The sequence below is a fragment of the Betta splendens genome, chromosome 2 (genome assembly GCF_900634795.4).
Source record: "Betta splendens chromosome 2, fBetSpl5.4, whole genome shotgun sequence".
NCBI classification, from domain to species: Eukaryota; Metazoa; Chordata; class Actinopteri; order Anabantiformes; family Osphronemidae; genus Betta; species Betta splendens.
Window position 1 is genome coordinate 1,106,796 of NC_040882.2, and position 19,919 is coordinate 1,126,714.

At 38.7% G+C, this 19,919-nt stretch overlaps 1 protein-coding gene across 6 annotated transcripts in view; it reads left to right on the plus strand.

The window, feature by feature from the left end:
* LOC114850138 (collagen alpha-1(XVIII) chain-like) overlaps positions 1–19,474 on the plus strand; it is a 34,610-nt gene extending 15,136 nt beyond the window's left edge. For 3 of the 6 annotated variants that reach the window (XM_029142158.3, XM_029142129.3, XM_055506758.1), the window contains exons 2-37: positions 3,814–4,355; positions 4,995–5,069; positions 5,139–5,213; positions 5,355–5,436; positions 6,385–6,533; positions 6,617–6,634; positions 6,925–7,131; positions 7,217–7,243; positions 7,322–7,384; positions 7,481–7,558; positions 7,647–7,697; positions 7,783–7,923; positions 8,058–8,111; positions 8,288–8,332; positions 9,853–9,984; positions 10,094–10,159; positions 10,270–10,296; positions 10,385–10,483; positions 10,597–10,632; positions 11,113–11,199; positions 11,427–11,459; positions 11,768–11,803; positions 12,250–12,294; positions 12,402–12,473; positions 12,554–12,619; positions 12,793–12,823; positions 14,808–14,842; positions 14,922–15,029; positions 15,145–15,241; positions 16,188–16,240; positions 16,615–16,743; positions 16,829–16,861; positions 16,941–17,264; positions 17,353–17,550; positions 17,828–17,937; positions 18,046–19,474. In XM_029142158.3, coding sequence (XP_028997991.1) covers positions 3,814–4,355; positions 4,995–5,069; positions 5,139–5,213; positions 5,355–5,436; positions 6,385–6,533; positions 6,617–6,634; positions 6,925–7,131; positions 7,217–7,243; positions 7,322–7,384; positions 7,481–7,558; positions 7,647–7,697; positions 7,783–7,923; positions 8,058–8,111; positions 8,288–8,332; positions 9,853–9,984; positions 10,094–10,159; positions 10,270–10,296; positions 10,385–10,483; positions 10,597–10,632; positions 11,113–11,199; positions 11,427–11,459; positions 11,768–11,803; positions 12,250–12,294; positions 12,402–12,473; positions 12,554–12,619; positions 12,793–12,823; positions 14,808–14,842; positions 14,922–15,029; positions 15,145–15,241; positions 16,188–16,240; positions 16,615–16,743; positions 16,829–16,861; positions 16,941–17,264; positions 17,353–17,550; positions 17,828–17,937; positions 18,046–18,259 — 3,638 coding nt within the window. In that variant the 3' untranslated portion in view covers positions 18,260–19,474. The remainder of the gene's footprint in view (positions 1–3,813; positions 4,356–4,994; positions 5,070–5,138; positions 5,214–5,354; positions 5,437–6,384; positions 6,534–6,616; positions 6,635–6,924; positions 7,132–7,216; positions 7,244–7,321; positions 7,385–7,480; positions 7,559–7,646; positions 7,698–7,782; positions 7,924–8,057; positions 8,112–8,287; positions 8,333–9,852; positions 9,985–10,093; positions 10,160–10,269; positions 10,297–10,384; positions 10,484–10,596; positions 10,633–11,112; positions 11,200–11,426; positions 11,460–11,767; positions 11,804–12,249; positions 12,295–12,401; positions 12,474–12,553; positions 12,620–12,792; positions 12,824–14,807; positions 14,843–14,921; positions 15,030–15,144; positions 15,242–16,187; positions 16,241–16,614; positions 16,744–16,828; positions 16,862–16,940; positions 17,265–17,352; positions 17,551–17,827; positions 17,938–18,045) is intronic. The other 3 variants (XM_055506757.1, XM_029142148.3, XM_055506759.1) reach the window with 3 other exon arrangements.
* Positions 19,475–19,919: the final 445 nt, after the last annotated feature.

Consider the following 19,919-nt stretch of genomic DNA (forward strand, 5'->3'; position numbering starts at 1 on the left):
GCCTCTGGCTACACGATGTGTCCATGAGCAAGATACTTCACACTAGTTTCCCCAGGGGATGGGTTAAAATAAACATGGCTTGGTTGCTGGCGCCCTCCTTGAGTAAGGCACTAGCTAGCTCCCGAGCGCTGCTAATGTGGCAGCCCTGGCTTTTAATAAGATAATTGCACAGGCTGTAAATGCCAGCAGTTTCCAGTAAAACATGCAAAACTGGATGATTCTAGTTTATATTAGCCCCACTTTGCATGTTCAGCATGACGTATGAATGTTACTGTCACAGGCTGGATGCCACAGTCATGTCAAGCTTGTTTCTTGTTGGTCAACATCAGCAACATAACATGTTCTTTAAACCCACAATATTAATTCATCAACAGGTTCAAAGTCTACCAACAAATTACTTTTTATATTTCATCAAAGCGGTAAGTAAATGTGATTAATGTACACCAGTATACAAAATTTCTCTCTGGCCTAATCCTTTAATAGCTTAATTTATTTTCTAGTTTGGAGTTCAACTATGTCTATCAGTTGTTTGCACATTTAATGTAAGCATTGCAGGTTTAAGAGCAAAAAAGTGCTACAGTAGTAGAATTCTTGTTTGAAAACCACAACATGTGGTTGTGTATTTGTTTTGTACAGAAGAAATGTGCTTTGCACACATACAGTATATAGATGTATTCATTAAACAGGAAATTAAAGTACTGTACAGCTAGCTAATACATCTGTAAGAAGATATAAGTAGTCAGTAGATACAGGAGAGAAACAATGAAAGTATGTTTTGTGGTATTGTGAGACAATCTGTTTCTGTCATCCTACATCCTACACTCTGCATTTCTGTCGTGGGTTATCACCTTTGTCAGCATATCTCACAATTTCTGATCAGCTGTGTAGATTCTTGTGAGGCAAACTGTGTATAGAGGGAAACAATTGGCACATCTGTAATGGGGAAGGGGAGCTGCGAATGGCATTTGTGATAGCTTCAGTGGGTGGAAAATCAGTCTTCTTTGAAGACTGTGAGAGTTGTGCTTGGGTTGGAGAAATGGTTTGTTATAAAGGAGCCTTGTGACTCAGAGACTGGGTGGATAGAGGTCTTTGCCAGCGGTCGGAGCACGGCCAATTGCCCAACACTTGATGGGTGGAAATAAGTGTCTGCTTGACCATTTAGAAGATGAGCACAGTCAGAAATGGGATGAAGCAGAGATAAGCTTCTTATGATGAATGTTTATTTTAAACATAAAAGAATGCATTTTGTGCTAACTTCCAATTACAGGTCCGTAATTAGTCTTTAAAATTAAGCAAGCATCTTTTCCTGTTGACTGGAATTTAGTTTTTTTCACAACAGAAAAACACAGGTTGAAAAAACAGGACATACAATAAATTTAGCTTTACATCTTAAAACTATTAACATTTAACAGTCAGTAAAACTGTACTTGTTGCAGCTTGCTGTGAAAAGAAACCCAGCAAACTATACTTATTGTGTATACAATACTTTTATTTACTGTAATTGTGACTGTGAAAAGACAGTGTAGATTACTTTTATTATTATTATTATTATTATTATTATTTTGTATTTTGGCTTTATAAAGCCTTGGAAAATCAGTGAGATACTAATGTCTCTGGAGAACTCCATTAATTCCGCAGTGACATTTCAGCCTGTTTTAATGTTTTTATTTTGGCACAGTCCCAGTTCAGACTTTTAGGACTGCATGTATCTTCATCCTAAGGTCCCTTATGGTGGACTTTCCCACGGGCATCTGACATGGAGTTGCTTCCTGCCATCTGTCTGTGCCTATCTCTGGTCGTGGAATCATTTTTCTTCACAGGCTTTACTTTTCTCTAGAGTTGCATGTTGGAAAATACAACCATAGTACTTCAGTAATTCCCTGTAACTAAATACATGAGGTCATTGTTACTTGTTCCTTTGGGGCTAAGAAGCATATCTGTATGTTGGTTTTGCACATAATGAGTCCTGATTGCATTGGTATACAGAAATTAATTCATAGAAAAGTCAAAAATGGGGCAAGAAGCCATTAGCAGCTCAGATTAACGTCAAGGTTTGGAAAGGCGAAGTTCCCACAATGAGGCATTATTCCAGCTTCCATCTGTTCTCTGCAGAGCAGCCAAGCATACAAAAACTCACTGGAAATAATAGAAAAAAGTCTCAGCGAGTTTACTTGAACCTAAAAGTACTATGTACTTGTTCAATTTCATTAAAAATTAGAAACTAGCAACGTTTTGCCACTGGCCATTATTTTAACTACATGCAGCAACAAATTTAAAAGAAGATATACATTTTATATACTTTTGTCTGAGACTAAATAATTTCTGTTTCAGAGTCTGACAGTGTGATTGCTCCTCTGATAAGAATTAAGTGAATAATTTGTAATTGTTATGTTCTTGTAACCACAATGTCACTGGTTTTGAAGTCTTTGGCACACACACTGTTCAGGTTCATAGGAGCTTTAACTGCTACCAGCTGAAAATTATGCTAAGTGGGTGAGCTGAGGTTAGACAGTTTCCAGATGTGAATGAACCTTAAATGAAGAGTAAACTGCCTTTAGGGTTAGATTTTAAGTTTGAAACTAATTTACAAGCTGATGCATGGCTATAAAATTTGATGCTATTCATCATTTTTAACATTGAATTTTGTACTGACCCACCTGATCTGTGTAACAGCTGCAGCAGCTGCACCACTGGGAGATTAACCAGGAGCAGGTGACCTCAGTGGGAAGCTGACCACCCAGTTCCAGTTGGACAAAATCCCACATGATCTGGGCTTAGCTGTAGATCCACACCCACGCCATCCATGCAGTAACGACTTTTTAAACGAGTGTTTGTGTGAGAACATGTTTAGCCTTACTCCCTACTCCCTACCAGTGTTTGGTGGTACAGATGTTTACTTTGTATTTTGTACTTTGCATGGTTTAACAAAATATACCTTTCCTTGCAGCAGCACACTTCCAATAGGCAATAGAGACAATAAAACCCAAAAACTATGTCCTAATAACACGGGAAACAGTATTATTTTGTATATCACTAACAACTTTACAGAGACAGTTTTGTTCTAACTAAAAATTTGCAACTGCAACTTGTTTTTTTATAGTTCTTCTACACCTGCTGTGTGGAATCATGATTTTAAATCAAACGCCTTCTGACCTCTGTGGTTGCAGGGCAGCAGTTGTTCAGATGCACTGGCATTACAGTACACAACTGTTTTACCTATAAGTAAAGGTAAAACTGTAGTTCTTATAGTTTGGTTGAACTAACCTTACTGTTGAACCTCTGATTATTTTGAGGAGTGAACCAGACATCAAATGACTTGTTACTGAGACAGAAGGTCTGTGTTTGTGTATGACTGTGTTTCTGTTTATTAAACCTGTTTCATATGCATTTTACTGGTAAATACAGTAAGATGGAGTAATGGAGTAATTTTTTTTCTGTTGGAAGAAGTCAGGCCAGCTTTGTTATACTGCATTTCTATAGACACTGTGGCAGGTCTAGAATGCCCATGTCATACCAGCTCTCCGCCTAAATGCAGAGAGCATCCAGAGTGATCCGTTGATCCTCACGCATGTTTTCCTCAACCTTTCTCGTCGGAAATTGACAGTCTCCCACTCCTTTGTTCATCGTGAATTTCAGTATGACCGGCTGTAAACTCTCTACACTTATTTGCTGATGTATGTGCTTCTCGCTGTTCCTATCTGCCATCAGGTTTGACAGGTTTGAATTTGTGTGACAGTTAAACTTGTACTTGGTGTAAGTGGAGTTTCTACTTTCAGTCCCACCATCTGAATCGGCATCTTTTCTTCTCTGCAGAGGGGAGTGGCATCTCGTTGCACCAGCTGATCAGAGATCCTCCGCCAAATGACATCACCAGGACTAATGGGCCGAGTGGCGAAACTATCTATGTGTTCACTTCTGCTGCAGTGTCCAGCCAACCAGCTCTGGCCCACGTTCCCAACCCTTTTTACCGGCATTTCTCCCTTCTCTTCAACATCAAGCCATCCACTCCTGCTGCCTCTGTTCTCTTTTCAATCACAGATGGGTCCCAGAAGCTTATGTATATTGCCGTCAAGCTCAGTGAAGTGCAGTCCGGACATCAGAACGTGCAGTTCTTTTACACTGAACCTGATTCTGAGGCTTCCTATAAAGCAGCAAGCTTTGAGGTGCCAAGTTTGGTTGGCACATGGAGCCGCTTCTCCTTGGCTGTCTTTGAAGAGCAAGTCACATTCTACCTGGGCTGTGATTCTGAGCCACAAGTGGTAAAGATTGAGCGCTCACCCGATCCAATGGAGCTCGACCGAGGAGCTGGCATTTTTGTAGGTCATGCAGGAGGAGCTGACCCTGATAAGTTTCAGGTAAAGAACTAAATAGTTCCAATATAATACCCCTCTCGTTCTCTTAAAATATGGTGGCCAATATAATACAACACTGATTTAAAATGTGGTTGCCATTTCCTGCATTCTTCTATCTAGGGATTAATTCAAATATAATTATTATCAAAATTATGACTCAGACGTCAATAAATTTAGGAGATAATGAAGTTACAGGGGTTTAGAGTGAGAATAATATTCAATAGTAGAAAAGTTAATTTTTCTTACTCTGTCCTTTTTCTGTAGTTTTTTTCTTTTTTTTTGCATGCTTGCATTTAGAGAAGAGCAACATTTTGGAGACATAAACTTCGGGGTAGCAGCTGAGGAAATACTTGAGCAGAATCCTCATCCAGATGTCTCCCATGTGAAAAGTCAAAATAATACTGTGCCAAAAGAGCAGTTCTGATATTTTCATTGTGTCCTCTTTAATGTCTCCCAATGGCATTTCATAACTTATGGGTGACTAGCAAAAAAATAGGGCAGACTCAACACTACTGTACACCTCTTGTAAATCTATTGCTTAAACTTTGTAACCTTTACCTTTATAGCACTCACTCAGGACTGTGATTGCCACATGTTAAACAGGAGTTTTTTAATAAAATGTACTTACTGTGTGCCTTTCAGGGTGAGATTGCAGAGCTGAGAGTGGTGGGAAATCCTCACATTGCAGAGAGTTTGTGTGACAACGACGTTGATGCTGTGAGTATTTGTGTGTGGAATATTTTACTAAGGAGTATTGTGTAACTAATGTGTCTTTCTGTTTTTTAGGCCTCAGGTGACTTTGGCAGTGGAGATGGTGATGGGACACAAACAGGACATACTCTAAAAGCACACAGTGTAAAGGCCAGTTCTTAAGTGTAGTTTACTACTACTACTACAACTACTTACTATAGCTTTGTGGAGAATTAAAACTGCTTCATGGCCACAATTCAAATGTAACCTGGCAGTACCTGCAGAGGTTTTAAACTAGAGTTTTATCCACAGACCACAGCTGCACCCCTTCATCCAGTGCCTGAACCTCCTCTTGTCTTCTCAGAGGGAAGAGAACTCCTAGAATCAAGCAAAGGTACTGTAGAGCTTCCATGAAACAGCTTGCCATCAGCGGAAACACGTCTTTTATCAATCAATGTGCTTTTATCAGAAATGCATACAAGTGCGCTTGTCTGGGCCTGAAAAAGTGAAGAGTTTTTCTGCTTGTTCCAGCACGTTCATGTGAATGGAAATTCCGTTTCCCCCTGCATTAAGGAAGCCAAGCATTTTTGATTACGCTATTAACACTTGTAGGCTTAGAGCAGCTTATTGGCAGAAGGTACATGTAAATGTGCGTGTTAGATTTGTGTTACTGTACCTTTAGATGTCAGGTATCATCCCCTGTTAGTAAATTAAAGTCTGTTTAGATCAGCAGATCAAACAGGTGGGTAGCTGTGGGCAAATTACCCTGATTACACTTGATGCTTGCAAAGAAATGCAGATCAGAATTCTGTTTTAAGTAGCGTGTGGCCATTCTGTCATAGTATGATGAGTTTGTCTTCCAGGTGTTAAATTTCTCCTCATATTTATGAGCATGTACAGTAGCTGTGGGCATCCTGGTGAAGGTCTCAATGCTAACACTAAGTATAGATGGAAGACTATTGCTCACCAATACAAAACAAGCCTGCCTAGACAGTTGAAAATAAAGCTAAAACTTAACACTATTTATAAAATTAAGACACTTCTGTATTTTTGGTGCTGCTCTCATGTCTCCCACAGACCTGATTTTTACTGCCTCCACTCACCTCTATCAGGTGGTGGAACAGTTGTTTGGTGTTCTTAATTGTAATCATTATTTTTTTTTTACTTTTTCAGTCATATACCGTATGAGCACAAAACTCATTTATTTTATTTTAATCATACATCTGCATGTGGAACTGAGGAATAATCTCTGCATGTGCCAAAGCATGGATAAACTCTCAGAATACGTACAGTGCTTAAAGTTGCTCTCTTTTTGATTTATTTTATGCAACATGGCTTTCAGGTCAGAGCGGTCCTGAAGGTAAAGCAGGGGACAAAGGAGAGAAAGGCTTAAAAGGGGACAAAGGCCCCACAGGACCAAAGGGAGATTCAGGTTCAGGCTCAAGCTTCAACACTGGCGTCTCATCAGAGGCTGGAGAAGATGGGCAGAAAGTAAATAAAAACATAAAAAACTAAATATTTCTTCATGTAAAGACTGCCACTCTCATAATTTTTGCTATGTTTTGTTTTTATAGGGTGAAAAGGGAGCAAAGGTATGCTCACAATGACTTTTTTTCTTTCAATTTTGATTATGTTTAGCAATCAGCAGGATATGTTTATGGAAACTCCACCTATTGATGAAAGATGATTCTGAAAAATGATTAACAAGATAACTAAAGATCATGTAAATTATATAAATATGTCTGTATTTGACTGCTTATCGTTGTAATTCGATGTGTTAAACAAATAATTTGTAGTACTGTTACTTTGAACTGTACAGACCAGTGTTTATTAGTTTTGTCATTATTTGGTCCAATATTGTTATTTCCTTACTCCTCACCAGGGCAGTTCCGGTTTTGGTTATCCAGGCAATAAAGGAGAGCGTGGGGCTCAAGGGCCTCCTGGGCCCCCTGGTCCTCCAGGACCTGCAGCTGAGGTGGTTCGACTTGGAGATGGATCTGTTGTGCAACAGGTGGCTGGGCCACCAGGACCTCCAGGTCAACCAGGATTAGATGGGCCTGCAGGACCTCCAGGAGCTGACGGAGAACCCGTGGGAGCAGTTTTAAATTTTACATTCAACAAATGATCATTTTTATAGAGACATACTCACTCACTGGTTCATTATTATGTTTTAGGGTGATCCAGGGGAGGATGGAAAAACTGTAGGTTTATTGCCCAAATTGAAATATCAATACTGCATAACAAATATATTGGTTAATTTATAAGCTTATAATTGACAGGGTGCAGCTGGGCCACGGGGATTCCCAGGAAATACAGGAACATCTGGAGCTAAAGGCCAAAAGGCATTTCCATACTTTTTGGTCATCATTATTCATCTCGTTTAGTTTCTTGTAATTCAGAAAATCACAGTGACTTCACTGAGTGCTTGACTTGTCCAGGGTGAGCGTGGAGAGAGTCAGCCTGGACCCAGAGGGCCACCAGGACTACCAGGACCTCCTGGACCTGGCACTGTTTCAGTAGGTCCAGTCATTTTGCCCCTTTTTTTCTTACATTTTTAGAACGTCTTTGTAACCACATTGTTATCAATCATTTTTGTTTCAATAGGCATTTATGGACATGGAAGGGTCTGGATTCCCAGATTTGGACAAATTTAAGGTTTGTTGATTATTATTAAATGTTGGACACAAACATACTGAAGTTAATCAATAATCAATAATGTGATTATATCTTTACTGCCAAGCATGTCCGAGGTCCACCAGGCCCTCCAGGTCCTCCAGGTCCTCCTGGGATTCCTGGCACTTCAATGGCAATTGGGGCCAGTGGTCCCATTGCCTTTGGCCCTCCTGGACCACCTGGACAAGATGGAGCCCCTGGTCTACCAGTGAGTATTTTTAATACTTATAGCTGAATAGGTTTTTGCTACATAATATTAGACAGAATTAATTATTTGCTTATTAAAAAAAACAATTGTGGTATTCTATATCATTCATTATGTATTACAATGGTGCTAATTAGGCGCTGCCTGGTCCTCGTGGTGCACCTGGTCGACCTGGACCCAGAGGGGAAAAGGTTAGAATGCACGGTTTTGAGTTATTAAAATTTCAAGTTATTAAAATTTTCTGAAATATAATAATATAGATTTTATATTTTAAAAATTACTTTTACAATGTTATTATGCATTTACAGTAAGTATGCAAACATTTTAAACAAAATTTGACCTTTGGTTTAACTTTCTTATGCTACAGGGTGACTCTGGTGAACTCGGCCTTCCAGGACCAGCAGGAGAAAAGGTTAGTACTCTGTCTAAATACAACTTGTTCTTTAAACTTGCTAAATTGTTCTTTAAAAACATGGAAGTCATAAATTTCCCATCATTTGTTGCCCTGCTTTAGCAATACACACAGGAATCGTCTTCACCAGCCTGTTCTATTACTTTGCTAATCTTCTACAGCATATAATCAGTTACTTGTTAGCATCCACCATGCAAGATGACAGACAGTGTCTATCGATAGTCTATGGGACCCAAGTCAGAGCCAGTGGGACCGGGGCTTGGCAATAAAAGTTCTTTAATGAATGAAACAGTCCTGCTGAATGAAAAAAAAAACCACTTTCTAAGTAGAATTATGGTGAAACAAAACAAACACAATGTACAATTAGTAAAACACATGACTAACATGGCTAAACGTGGCAAAACGTAGCCTACTGTACATGACTAAATAAAAACAGAATTAAATTAATTTAAGTGCGTTGTGTTTTCATACCGACCTCAAAAGCATTTTTATTGCCCAGTTTATAAGCAATTTTAACTCAAGTTCAAGTCAATAAAAGAACATAAATACGCTTTACATATATTTTATATAAATGTACATGTTCACAGGTTAATACATCACAAAAGCACGTGGAGGCAGTGAACTCACAGCACAAGTATACAGTTCTTTCCTCAGTGGACTGTTGTGTTCTCTCTCTCTCTCTCTCTCTCTCTCTCTCTCCCTCTCTCTCTTTCTCTCTCTCTCTCTCTCTTTCTCTCCTAGTTTTATAAATATTAAGAAGGCACAAGTAAAAAATAATCAATCACATAACAGCACATGTTTACACAGGGAACATTTATATAGTTAAACTAATCCATATTAACCATAATAAAGCGGGCTATTACAATAACTTATAGTTGCAATTCATTTGTTTGGCCACTAGACGTCACTAAAGATACTGTTTAAAAACTGTGTAATGTACCCTTTTTCGATACAAGCTTCAATGCTTGAGAAAAGCTTCATTTGGCCATCAGTACATAAGGAACAAAAATCTAGCGAAAGCTGGACATGATGAGTTCCAGAATCATAAGCAAAAAAGCAATAAGTGTCTCTGTGTGACTGTAAACAAGTAGCATCCACAAACAATGACCCAGTATAGACTGAAGGGCTGGAAGTACAGTATGTGATGAAAGGCAGAGGGCAAGCACAGGCGTATTGAAACAATTTGATTTCTGACACTTGATTACTGAGTCAGTCCACTGAGGGAAAGAAAGGGAGCAGGTGTTGTCCAGAGCCAGGGCAGGGTATGGTAAGAAGGAGAGACACAGAAGGCTGGCAGGGCCAACCCTTAGATCCTGACAGTGCTGGGGGTCTGCTTAAACCATTTCCTTTACTTCTTCTAAATTTCCCTAATGTTTTGTTTTTATGCTTGCATAGTGATTCAACCAAGTGCAGCGGTGGATCATTTTCCTGTGCTTTTACATAACCTGCAAATAACAGGACTTTCAATGTTTAATGTCCAGTGTTTTAATAAACTCTTTTTTTTATAACTGCCAACACAGGGTTCTCAAGGTGAGCCAGGGAGGACAGGTACACCAGGACAGATTGGGCTGGCAGGGCTCCCAGGTCCCATGGGGCCAGTTGGGCCTCCCGGACCTCCCGGACCACCAGGGCCACCTTACAGCATTGATAGTGTAAGTTGTAATAGTTGCATCAAAGATCACACAAAAGGTTGGCACTACCAAGTATTTCACAGCTGAATGTTTAGAGTCCTCACCTTAATCTTACACATTTCCTATGCAGAGTGATCAGGATAAACATAAAATGATTAGTGGCTTACCTGGACTAACAGGTCAACCAGGACCACAGGTACCCAGTTAAAAATCAAGTTATACAGTACATATATTGTACAAAACTGTCCTGTATTTTCCATTACAGTACATGTTGTATCTCACCTTATCCTCTGTCCTTTTATGCAGGGTCCACCTGGAATTGCTGGGCTGCCTGTATGTACTTGTACTTTGAGTTTATTGCAGTTAGTTTTACAGTTTCTATGTGTGTACCATTGAGTTTTTGCACCATTTTAATTCTTAGGGTAAGCCAGGTTTGCCAGGTAACCATGGTGACAAAGGAGCAGAGGGACCAAGAGGACCACCTGGAATCCCAGGGAAAGATGGATTCCCAGGACTACCGGTATGAATACTATGCAGCTAAACTAGGTTCTGTTGCATGAATGATTATTACTACTATAAATAATATGTAAAAATACATTATATAGTATTTGTTGCCTTGTTTTCAACTTTCAGGGTGAAAAGGGAGAAACAGGAAGGAAAGGGGAAATGGTGAGCTACAAACCAGTCTAATAACTTTACACTATGCTAACGTGTTAGGTGTTTTACAGTATGCACAGACAGTAACTTAACATCTGTTTAATATTTTTGATGGGATGTGAAATATCTCATAGTGACTCTTTAAGCCCTCTCTGGTTGTTTTTTAATATATTACTTAAATCAAGTGTACTCAATCAACATAAACTAGACAATACCCATTCACTTCCCTCACTCTAATTTCAGCTTGCTGTAAACGGTATTTTCCAGCTTCTAATCGAATGTCCACACCTGGTTAATGTAGTTAATAAAGAGGAACAGTTGAAAAACAAGCAGGGAAGTGGGGCTGGGTTTGGCAATCGCTGAATTCAAAACCTTCCTGTGATGGTTACCTAGTTAAGGCATTTGTACTGTAGTTTCTCTCTCTCTCTCTCTGTCAATGAACCCTATTTCAGGATGTGTTCTTCAGCTTTCCTCAGTAATTCTTTTTAACAGGGTCTGCCAGGAAGAGATGGTGGACCACCTGGACCTCCAGGGCTCCCTGGCCCTCCAGGACAAGTCATCTACAGGTCAAGGGACGATGTGAGTCATAAGACATGATCAAAGAGATGCACTAATTTTGCTAAAGTATTGTTGTTCATGTGTAATTATTATCATAGTAATTGTAGTAAATAAAGTAATAAATAACACTGACATAACAGCTTGCTTTTTATTTTTTCATTGATATTTTTAATACTTTACTGACTAACGTTTTGCACGATTGCCTGTTCACCTCCAGTACTAACAGACCTAATTTTGTTTTGCTGTAGTATAACGAGTTAAATGAGAACGACAGGTGGCAGGTAGGTGGACACCCAAAAGTAAACAACACTACAGTATTTTGCTTTATTTATTTATTTTTATTAATTCTCTGGACTACTACTCATTGTGGGAATGGAAATGTTTGTTTATATTCAGGGACAGAAAGAAGACCCTGCAACCAATGCAATCATCATAGCCTTTAATATTTACAATTATGTACCACCTAGCATGCTTTACCTGAATCTAAGCACGTAGTAACAAATTAATAGTAAATTCCCCTAAAAATATGATTTATTGCTTAAAATACTGCAGTATGGCATTTACATTGTGCATTTATTTTCTGTTCCAGGGTGAGATGGGACCACCTGGCCCCATGGGTCCATCAGTATGTACCACATTTTAATAGCTTACTTTTTCATACCTAAGTAACAGTAGCAGATTCTAACTACCATCTTACTTTATTATTATTAATCAAGTTAATCAATTATTCAACAAAATATAGTGCAGTACACTTTGAAAACAAATGTTTCCCCAAGACCAAGGTGCTACATCAAACAACATAAATCAACATAACATAACGTAACATATGTAAAGAAGGGAAGCATAAAAAGGCACATACTTTACATGTTACTCTAAAACTAAAAATAAACTATAAGTAAAAAGTGCAAAAATGTATTCCAAGAAACACAAGGCAAGGTGACAGTATTGCCGACAAGTGTTGAGCAGAGAAATTGCTTATAGAATGATGACAGTCTACAGTAGGTGTAAACACTGACATTGAGGTAGACAGTTGTGTACAGCTGCAGATTATTTATTTATTTATTTTTTCAGGGTCCTCCTGGTCTAAAAGGAGAGATTGGGTTTCCAGGTAGACCTGTGAGTAGGTTTCTTCCTTTTACAGTATCATGTGTAATTTGTAATATAAAGGTAATAGCTTGCTTTTAACAATTAAGTTGTGTTTGGAAATGTGGTGTACACTGTAGGGTCGACCCGGACTGAACGGGGCTAAAGGAGAGAAAGGAGACTCAGGCAGTGGATCTGGATATGGTTATCCTGTGAATATCAAATATTTTGTCTATTTTGTCTTTGATTATATGCAGCCTGAGCACAAACATAATTATTATTTTTGTCCCAGGGTCCTCCAGGTCCACCAGGACCACCTGGGCCTCCTGGACCTCTTGCTCCGGTTGACAAACTTGCAGTAAGTAGAATTTTGAGCAGTAATTTTTTGATTTTCAGCAATTATTTGTAGCATTGTGTACCCTGTTTTGCATACTGTAAAATGTAGAAAAAGGTGGTTAAGGTAGATATTGCTTTTGGGGACAAAAAGTTAATAGATTATATTAATTTCCATGACTTTACTTTCTGCTTTAGGAGTATGAAGATTTCTACAGGTATTTTTCTGGTGAGTTTCACATTTTGTAAAATACAAAACTACAGGTGCTGATCATATAATTAGAATATCAAGATATAAATGTTTTTTATTTTACTAATTCAATTCAATAAGTGAAACCTTTATATTATATACATACATTACACACAGACAGATACATTTGAAATGTTTATTTCTTTAATTATGATGATTATATCTGGCAACTAATGAAACCCCTAAATTCATCTTGAGAAATTTATTGTGAAAAGGTTAAACTTGGAGGTACCTGGTACCAGCAGCATTTATCTCCAAGCACCTGCAAAGGCTTTCAAATGGTCTTAGTCTAGTTCTGTAGATTACACAATCATGGGGAAGACTGCTGATGTGGCAGAAGACTATTAACACCTTGCACAAGGAGGGCATGACGCAAAAGGTCATTGCAAAAGAGGCTGGCGGTTCACAGAGCTCTGTGTCCAAGCACAAAGTGAAAAAAGTGGACAAGCAATAGACACACCCACACCCTGGAGAGGATTGTGAAACAAAACCCATTCATGTGGAATTCAGCTGGAGTCAGTGCTTCAAGAACCACTACGCATGGACGTATGCAAGACATGGGTTTCAGCTGTCACAATTCCTTGTGTCAAGACACTTATGAACAGCAAACAGCGTCAGAAGCTTCTCGTCTGGGCTAAAGATTATAGGGACTGAACTGCTGATGAGTGCTCCAAGGTTATGTTCTTATGAAGGGAAATTTGCATTTCCTTTGGAAATCAGGCCCAACTTTATGGAGATGCAGATTTCATTTTCAAGAGGAATTGGCACCTGCACACAGTGTCAGAGCTACCAGTACCTGGTTTAAGACCATGGGATCCCTGCTGTTAATTGGCCAGAAAACTCGCCTGACCTTAACCTCATAGAAAATTAATGTGGTATTGTGAAGAGGAAGAGGTAATATGCCAGAGTTAACAATGGAGAAGAGCTGAAGGCCACTATAATTCAGGCAAAAGGAGCCCCAACTAAGTACTAAGTGCTGTACATGCTCATGCTTTTCATGTTCATTCTTTTCAGTTAGTCACGATTTCTAAAGATCCTTTCTTTGTACTGGTATTAAGTAATATTCAAATTTTCTAAGATATTGACTTTTCTGAGTTATAATCATCACAACTAAAGAAATAAACATCTAATCTAAAATCTGATTACAGTATATGATCAGCACCTGTAAGTATTCAAGTAGCTTCTCCTAACTAGAACTTAAACCACCTTTAAGCATACTACTGTAAATACTGTATGAAGCTATAACCAGTTATCTTAGACGAAACAAGGAAATGGCTCATTTAAATTTGCAAATGAAACCACATCCACCTAGGAACACATTCATGAGGTCTGTTCAGACAGAAAGCTGATGGAATTTTATTTGAGCTTTGTTCAGTCTTCTTTGCAATTGTCACGGTGCTTGATGTAGCGGACCCACATGCACAGCTCCAGAGACTGAGGTAAGTAAAAGTTTGTTTAATGACAAAAGGCTAGGTCCGTGGTACAGACTGTGGTCGGCACACAGGTAAGCACACTGACAGAGGTACAGGCAAGGAGTAGGCAGAGACAGAGTACAAGACAGCAGGCTTGGAAACGAGACAAGACAGGATTCAGCGCTAGAAAGTGGTGTGTACACACAACAATCTGGCAGTAATCTGAGTGAGTACTGGAAACTAAATAGGAACGCTAATGACTAATGGTAAAGCGGAAACTAAACATGGTGGAACAGAAATGCATACGAAATAGCTCATTTTAAACAGAATATGGTGAGGTAGCTATCCTTTACCCTTTTTCTAGTCTGCCATAAGTTAATAGGAGTGGTTTTATTTCAGCTTTTTGCCATTTTTAGTTAGTAATGAACAGAAAGGTGAAGGCAGACCATCAGGTAAATTCCAGGTACTGTAAGCCTTTGTCATGGTACATGAATGTACACGCACAATAAACTTGTAAATAAGCTTTTATTTTTTTTTTCTTTCGTATCCAGGGGTCAGGCCCAACTTTGATATCCATTCCTTCAAGGTAAATCCAAAAAATGTTTTGTTTACTGCATACATTTTTTTTTATTTATATATTTTTTCTGTGTGCTTTATGTGTGCAGAATGATATGAAAGGGGAGCCAGGAAGTCCAGGTTTAAAAGGAGAAAAAGGAGACCCGGCAGGAGGATATTATGGAGTACCTGGAGCACCAGGAGTTCCTGGCACTCCCGTAAAAACACAGACACGTGACACAAAAAGGAGAAAAACTGTTTTAATCTTTAGTTTGCTTTAAAAGCAATAACTCTATATAAAAAAATATATAAAATTTGACTCTTTTTCTATAGGGTCCAAAAGGTGACTCCATCGTTGGCCCACCAGGTCCTCAGGGACCACCTGGTCCTCCAGGACCACCTTTACCTGGTATTTACAGAGGCACACAAAGTGAGTTGCACTCATAAAAGCATCTACAGTTCACATTTTAGATCAGCGGTCCCCAACTTATTTTGCACCATGGACCAGATTAGTGTCGCACAGTATTTACTTACCCACCTTTAAGGTGTGGCGGATAAATAAACACAATAAATTGATACAACCAGCATTAAAGCTGGTATTTTCTAAATAAATAATAAATCCACCAGTGAATCCACTGTGTGTGCAATTTTATTAGCAGCATCCTCATAACATGCAGAATGCCTGAACTCCAGTGGAGAAGCAGTTTTGAAGGCTTCATTGCCTCATTTAAAACCTGGTCACTGCACAATAGTAGGATTTTTTTTTCAAGTAGAACTTCTGATATTGTCTGCTTTATGCTTTATGCTGCTTTCCTTTTCTTTGAAGCAATAGGATTCATGAAGCTTTCCAAGATCATTTGTTCATTTTTTGCTAGCTTGAGAGCTTCAATTTAGAATCCTTTCATTTTCCAAAATAAAAAATTGTTCGGAATCAGATTATAGACTACAAAAGGTAATTTTATCCAAGAAATTCTGTGCAAGAGCTGTTCTTTTTCCAAAGAGATGCCAAATGCTGATAATGTGCGGATGTCAAGACGTTGAAAAGATGATGAGAAAGATTAAAAAGAAAACATGACAAAAAGTTGACAAACATTTGAAGTTAACAAAAGTTGACCAAGGGACATTGTTGACGATCACAAAAAAGTCTGAATAGGTTTTTATTTTGAAAGGTTTTAGAGCAAGCACTTGTGGTTAGTTGCTTATATGTAAAACGTCCTGCTGGTCATAATTAACCAGTCAGAACCAGAAATCTTGCTTATCCGTGTAAATCAGCATCCTCGGATACGGTCAGGATACTGGTCTATGGTCCGGGCGTTGGGACCACTGTTCTAGATGTATGTCAGTCATTTGTCCTATTTGAGATATTGTGATTTCAGCCATCAGTATCCCTGGACCACCAGGACCACCCGGACTGCCTGGACACTCAGGGGTGAGAAAGACTTTGTAACAACCAGATACATACATACATAATCTTCTTTATTTCTAATTATCAAAATGTATATCAAGAAATACTGCAGCCAATGCAAGACAATTACACATTTCCAAATTTTAATTTGTTAACATAAAATACCTACTGTAACTATCATATGTAACATATGGGACTGAACAATGTGGACATGCTGTTATGTTAATATTTTTTTAGGAGGAGGACCTGTCATTTCATTTAGGATCATTTTACAGCTAGTTAAAATAATGTACATTACTTTTTACACAAATACCAAGAACATATTTGAGTTATACATAAACCTAAAAATAACATTCCTTGGTGAATTTGATTGAGTATTGAGTTATTTTTGTTTACAGGTGACAGTGCTAAAGAATTATAAAACCATGACAGCAACGGCTAGAAGACAACCTGAGGGATCACTGGTGTACATATTAGACCAAACAGATCTGTACTTGCGGGTTCAACATGGATTCCGCCAAGTCCAGGTATCCACCTCTCTAAGGTTTCACCTTTGTTTTTTGATGTATTTATTTATTTATTTATTTATGCATTTCTCTCATGTTTTTTCAGCTTGGGACCTTTGTTCCTTTGCCCAGTGATAATGTAAGTGTAATAAGTTTAAATAATATTATCCACAACATTATACAACCTGTTGCATGTATATTAATTATATCATTTGCAGAGAAATGAAGTTGCGTCTGTGGAGCCCCGAAAAGATGTTTCCTACAACACAGTCCACCAATCCAACTCTGCCACCTCCATAAACTCCGCCCAAATCTCTCCTGACAGTTCAGACCCACAGCCTGATCTACGGTACCTATCACCAACAGATCCAAGGTTTCCGAGTTACAGTGATCGGCTAGAGAATCCAGATGGAAGATACTCCGTCTATACTGGCCAGGATCGCCTTGTGCACCCAGATTCTCGCGATGCAGTCCCCCCTCAGCGAAGACCACTTCCACTCGTTCCCCACATTCCAGTTCATCATCACACTTTAGGTCCAGCAGTAAGGGAATTTCATGTATACACTATATATGTATATTAAAGTACATTTATTACCGTACGGATTTTAATGGACACTGCTGTTTTTTCAGCTCCATCTGATCGCCCTGAACAGCCCCCACACTGGCTCGATGAGGGGCATCCGTGGTGCAGACTTCCTTTGCTTCTCCCAAGCTAAGGCCATTGGGATGAAGGGAACTTTTCGTGCCTTCCTGTCTGCGAAACTCCAAGATCTGTACAGCATTGTCCGCAAGGCTGACAGGGATCGACTGCCAATTGTAAACCTAAATGTAGGTGGAAGACGTTTATTTATATTTATGGGTTATATTACTAGTGGTTTATGCAACTACTAAAAGCTCATATATTACTTGTATATTGCTCATATAATGTAACAGATGATGATCACCCCATTTTAGATTTTAAAATTAAAATCAGATCTGATTTATTTCACTATCCTGTACATTTTTATTAATTAAAAAAAGAGAGAAGTCTAAGCTGAATGTTTGCAGGTGCATGTCTCTGATCCAAGTTGTTTTTTCATAAATAGCTCTTTCTTATTTTTCTCAGGATGAGGTTCTGTTTGACAGTTGGGAAGCCATGTTAAATGGCGGCAGAATGAAGGACAATGTGCGGATCTATTCATTTGATGGCAAGGACATCCTCAGTGACAGCACATGGTGAGGCAAAGATTATGTGATTATAACAATATTATATTATCACTCTGAACTGGTGAAGAAGAATCAACACAATAAAGTCCATCACATCTTTTGTCATTTTTGTACCAGGCCTGATAAAGTGGTGTGGCATGGCTCCACCAGCACCGGTCACCGGCACATGGACAACTTCTGTGAGACGTGGCGAGTTGATGACAGGGCACTGAGCGGCATGGCATCATTACTGCAAAGTGGCAGTCTGCTCCAGCAGAGCTCCAGCAGCTGCTCCAGCTCCTATATAGTGCTGTGTATCGAGAACAGCTACATGGGCCAGTCCAAGAGATAGACACACTGGATGAAGGCAAACCTTAAATCAGCCACTCAGGCTTTTGTCCCTATACTTGTAATCTTTGTATCGTATGTAGTTTATTTCTTTTGATATGGTGCTAAACCCCATGTTACCACATAGCACAGTATAAGGAATCCGTTGGGGTGCAACCTGGAAAAGTCGCCCATCTGGGCTATAAATAATGAAAATTTAGTGCAGCCTCTAGTAAATTATTTTCATATGCACACTGGGTTATCCCTCAGTAGCACTGACATAAGTTCTGGTAGTTTTTGTTTAATTACATAATTTTCCAAAAGCTTAACACCACAAAACCATGGTTTTCCCCTATTGTTTGTTGTAATGACAACTTAAATGCTATTTATTGTCTATACACTTGGACATATATAAATTACCTGCACATTATTCTTAAGTGGGTACCACTAACTGTGTCCTGTGTACATGAAAATATTCAATCAACTCAGTACAGTATATACATGTTATACAGTATCTGGAACATGAAACAAAAGAATCAAGAAACTTGTGTATAATTTACTGATTTTGATGTCACCTCATTTTACTTTTAGGAAAATCACAACTGTTTAAACTGAAAAGGCAATTTTGGTTCTAAATAATACAGGCCTAAATAGTGCATTAACTTTATTCATATACAGTATTCGTAAGTCTTGAAGAGGAAAGATTACGAATTGAAATACTCATGATTTTAAAGCCTTGTCTTGTGTCATTATGAAACACTTTGTAACGCACGTGCACTGACTTCTTGTATATGTACAGTATTTTAAACTTGTTTCTCTCCACTGATTCCACAGCACACACATTATTGTAGTTCTAGTCGATTTATTTTACCTCTACAATATTTTCCAGGTTCTATTCAAGCAAAACATTTTTTATTTTTATTAACAGTTTCTTGTTCACTTAATATGTGAGATGTGAATTCTTTCACAAAGACTATTCCAAGATTGGATGTACATTCTGAGTAGTAGAGGATCCTGCTAGTAACACAATTAAATGGATTCAACAATAACTGTTTGATGTTGTTGCTGTAAAATGGTACAATACATAAGTTTTCGCAGTTTTCATTCACTTTTCACGTTTCTGAGCGTTTCTGTACTGTTTTCAGTGTTCTTCTTTTGGATGCATCCTAAAATACAGAAATAGAAAAATGTGCAAGTGAGTTCAAAGTTTATCATCATATAAATATCAGAAATAGTCTGAGTCTGGAATGGTTCATTTTAATGATCTGGTTGTGATAAAGGGTGATGGGTAATGCTGCATTATGTAGTTTAATATGGTCCAGAAGTGATTTATTCATACTGCTTGCTCACAGGATCATGAATCAGCCTAAGCCCAATTTTGTGCATTAGGAGCCGATTTGGCATACTCCAATTAAAATGGTTGTAGTTCCTAAATGGTGAGGGATACGGATATAACAGATCCCTTCAGTTCCTGTCCATGGTGGTCTGAGGTTCCAGTCTGCTCCGTTCTTGTGTCTGCAGGTGTTCTCCCCAAGGTTCCAGACACCAGTGTCACTGTTGGCCAGCTCCCTCGTTCGGTTTCTGCATCTGTAGAGCCTTGCATGGAGGTTCCGCTTCACTCAGAACCCAAGAAATGAGCCCTTTCTCGAACCAGTTGGCTCAAGTGGTTCATGAGGCTTCATGTC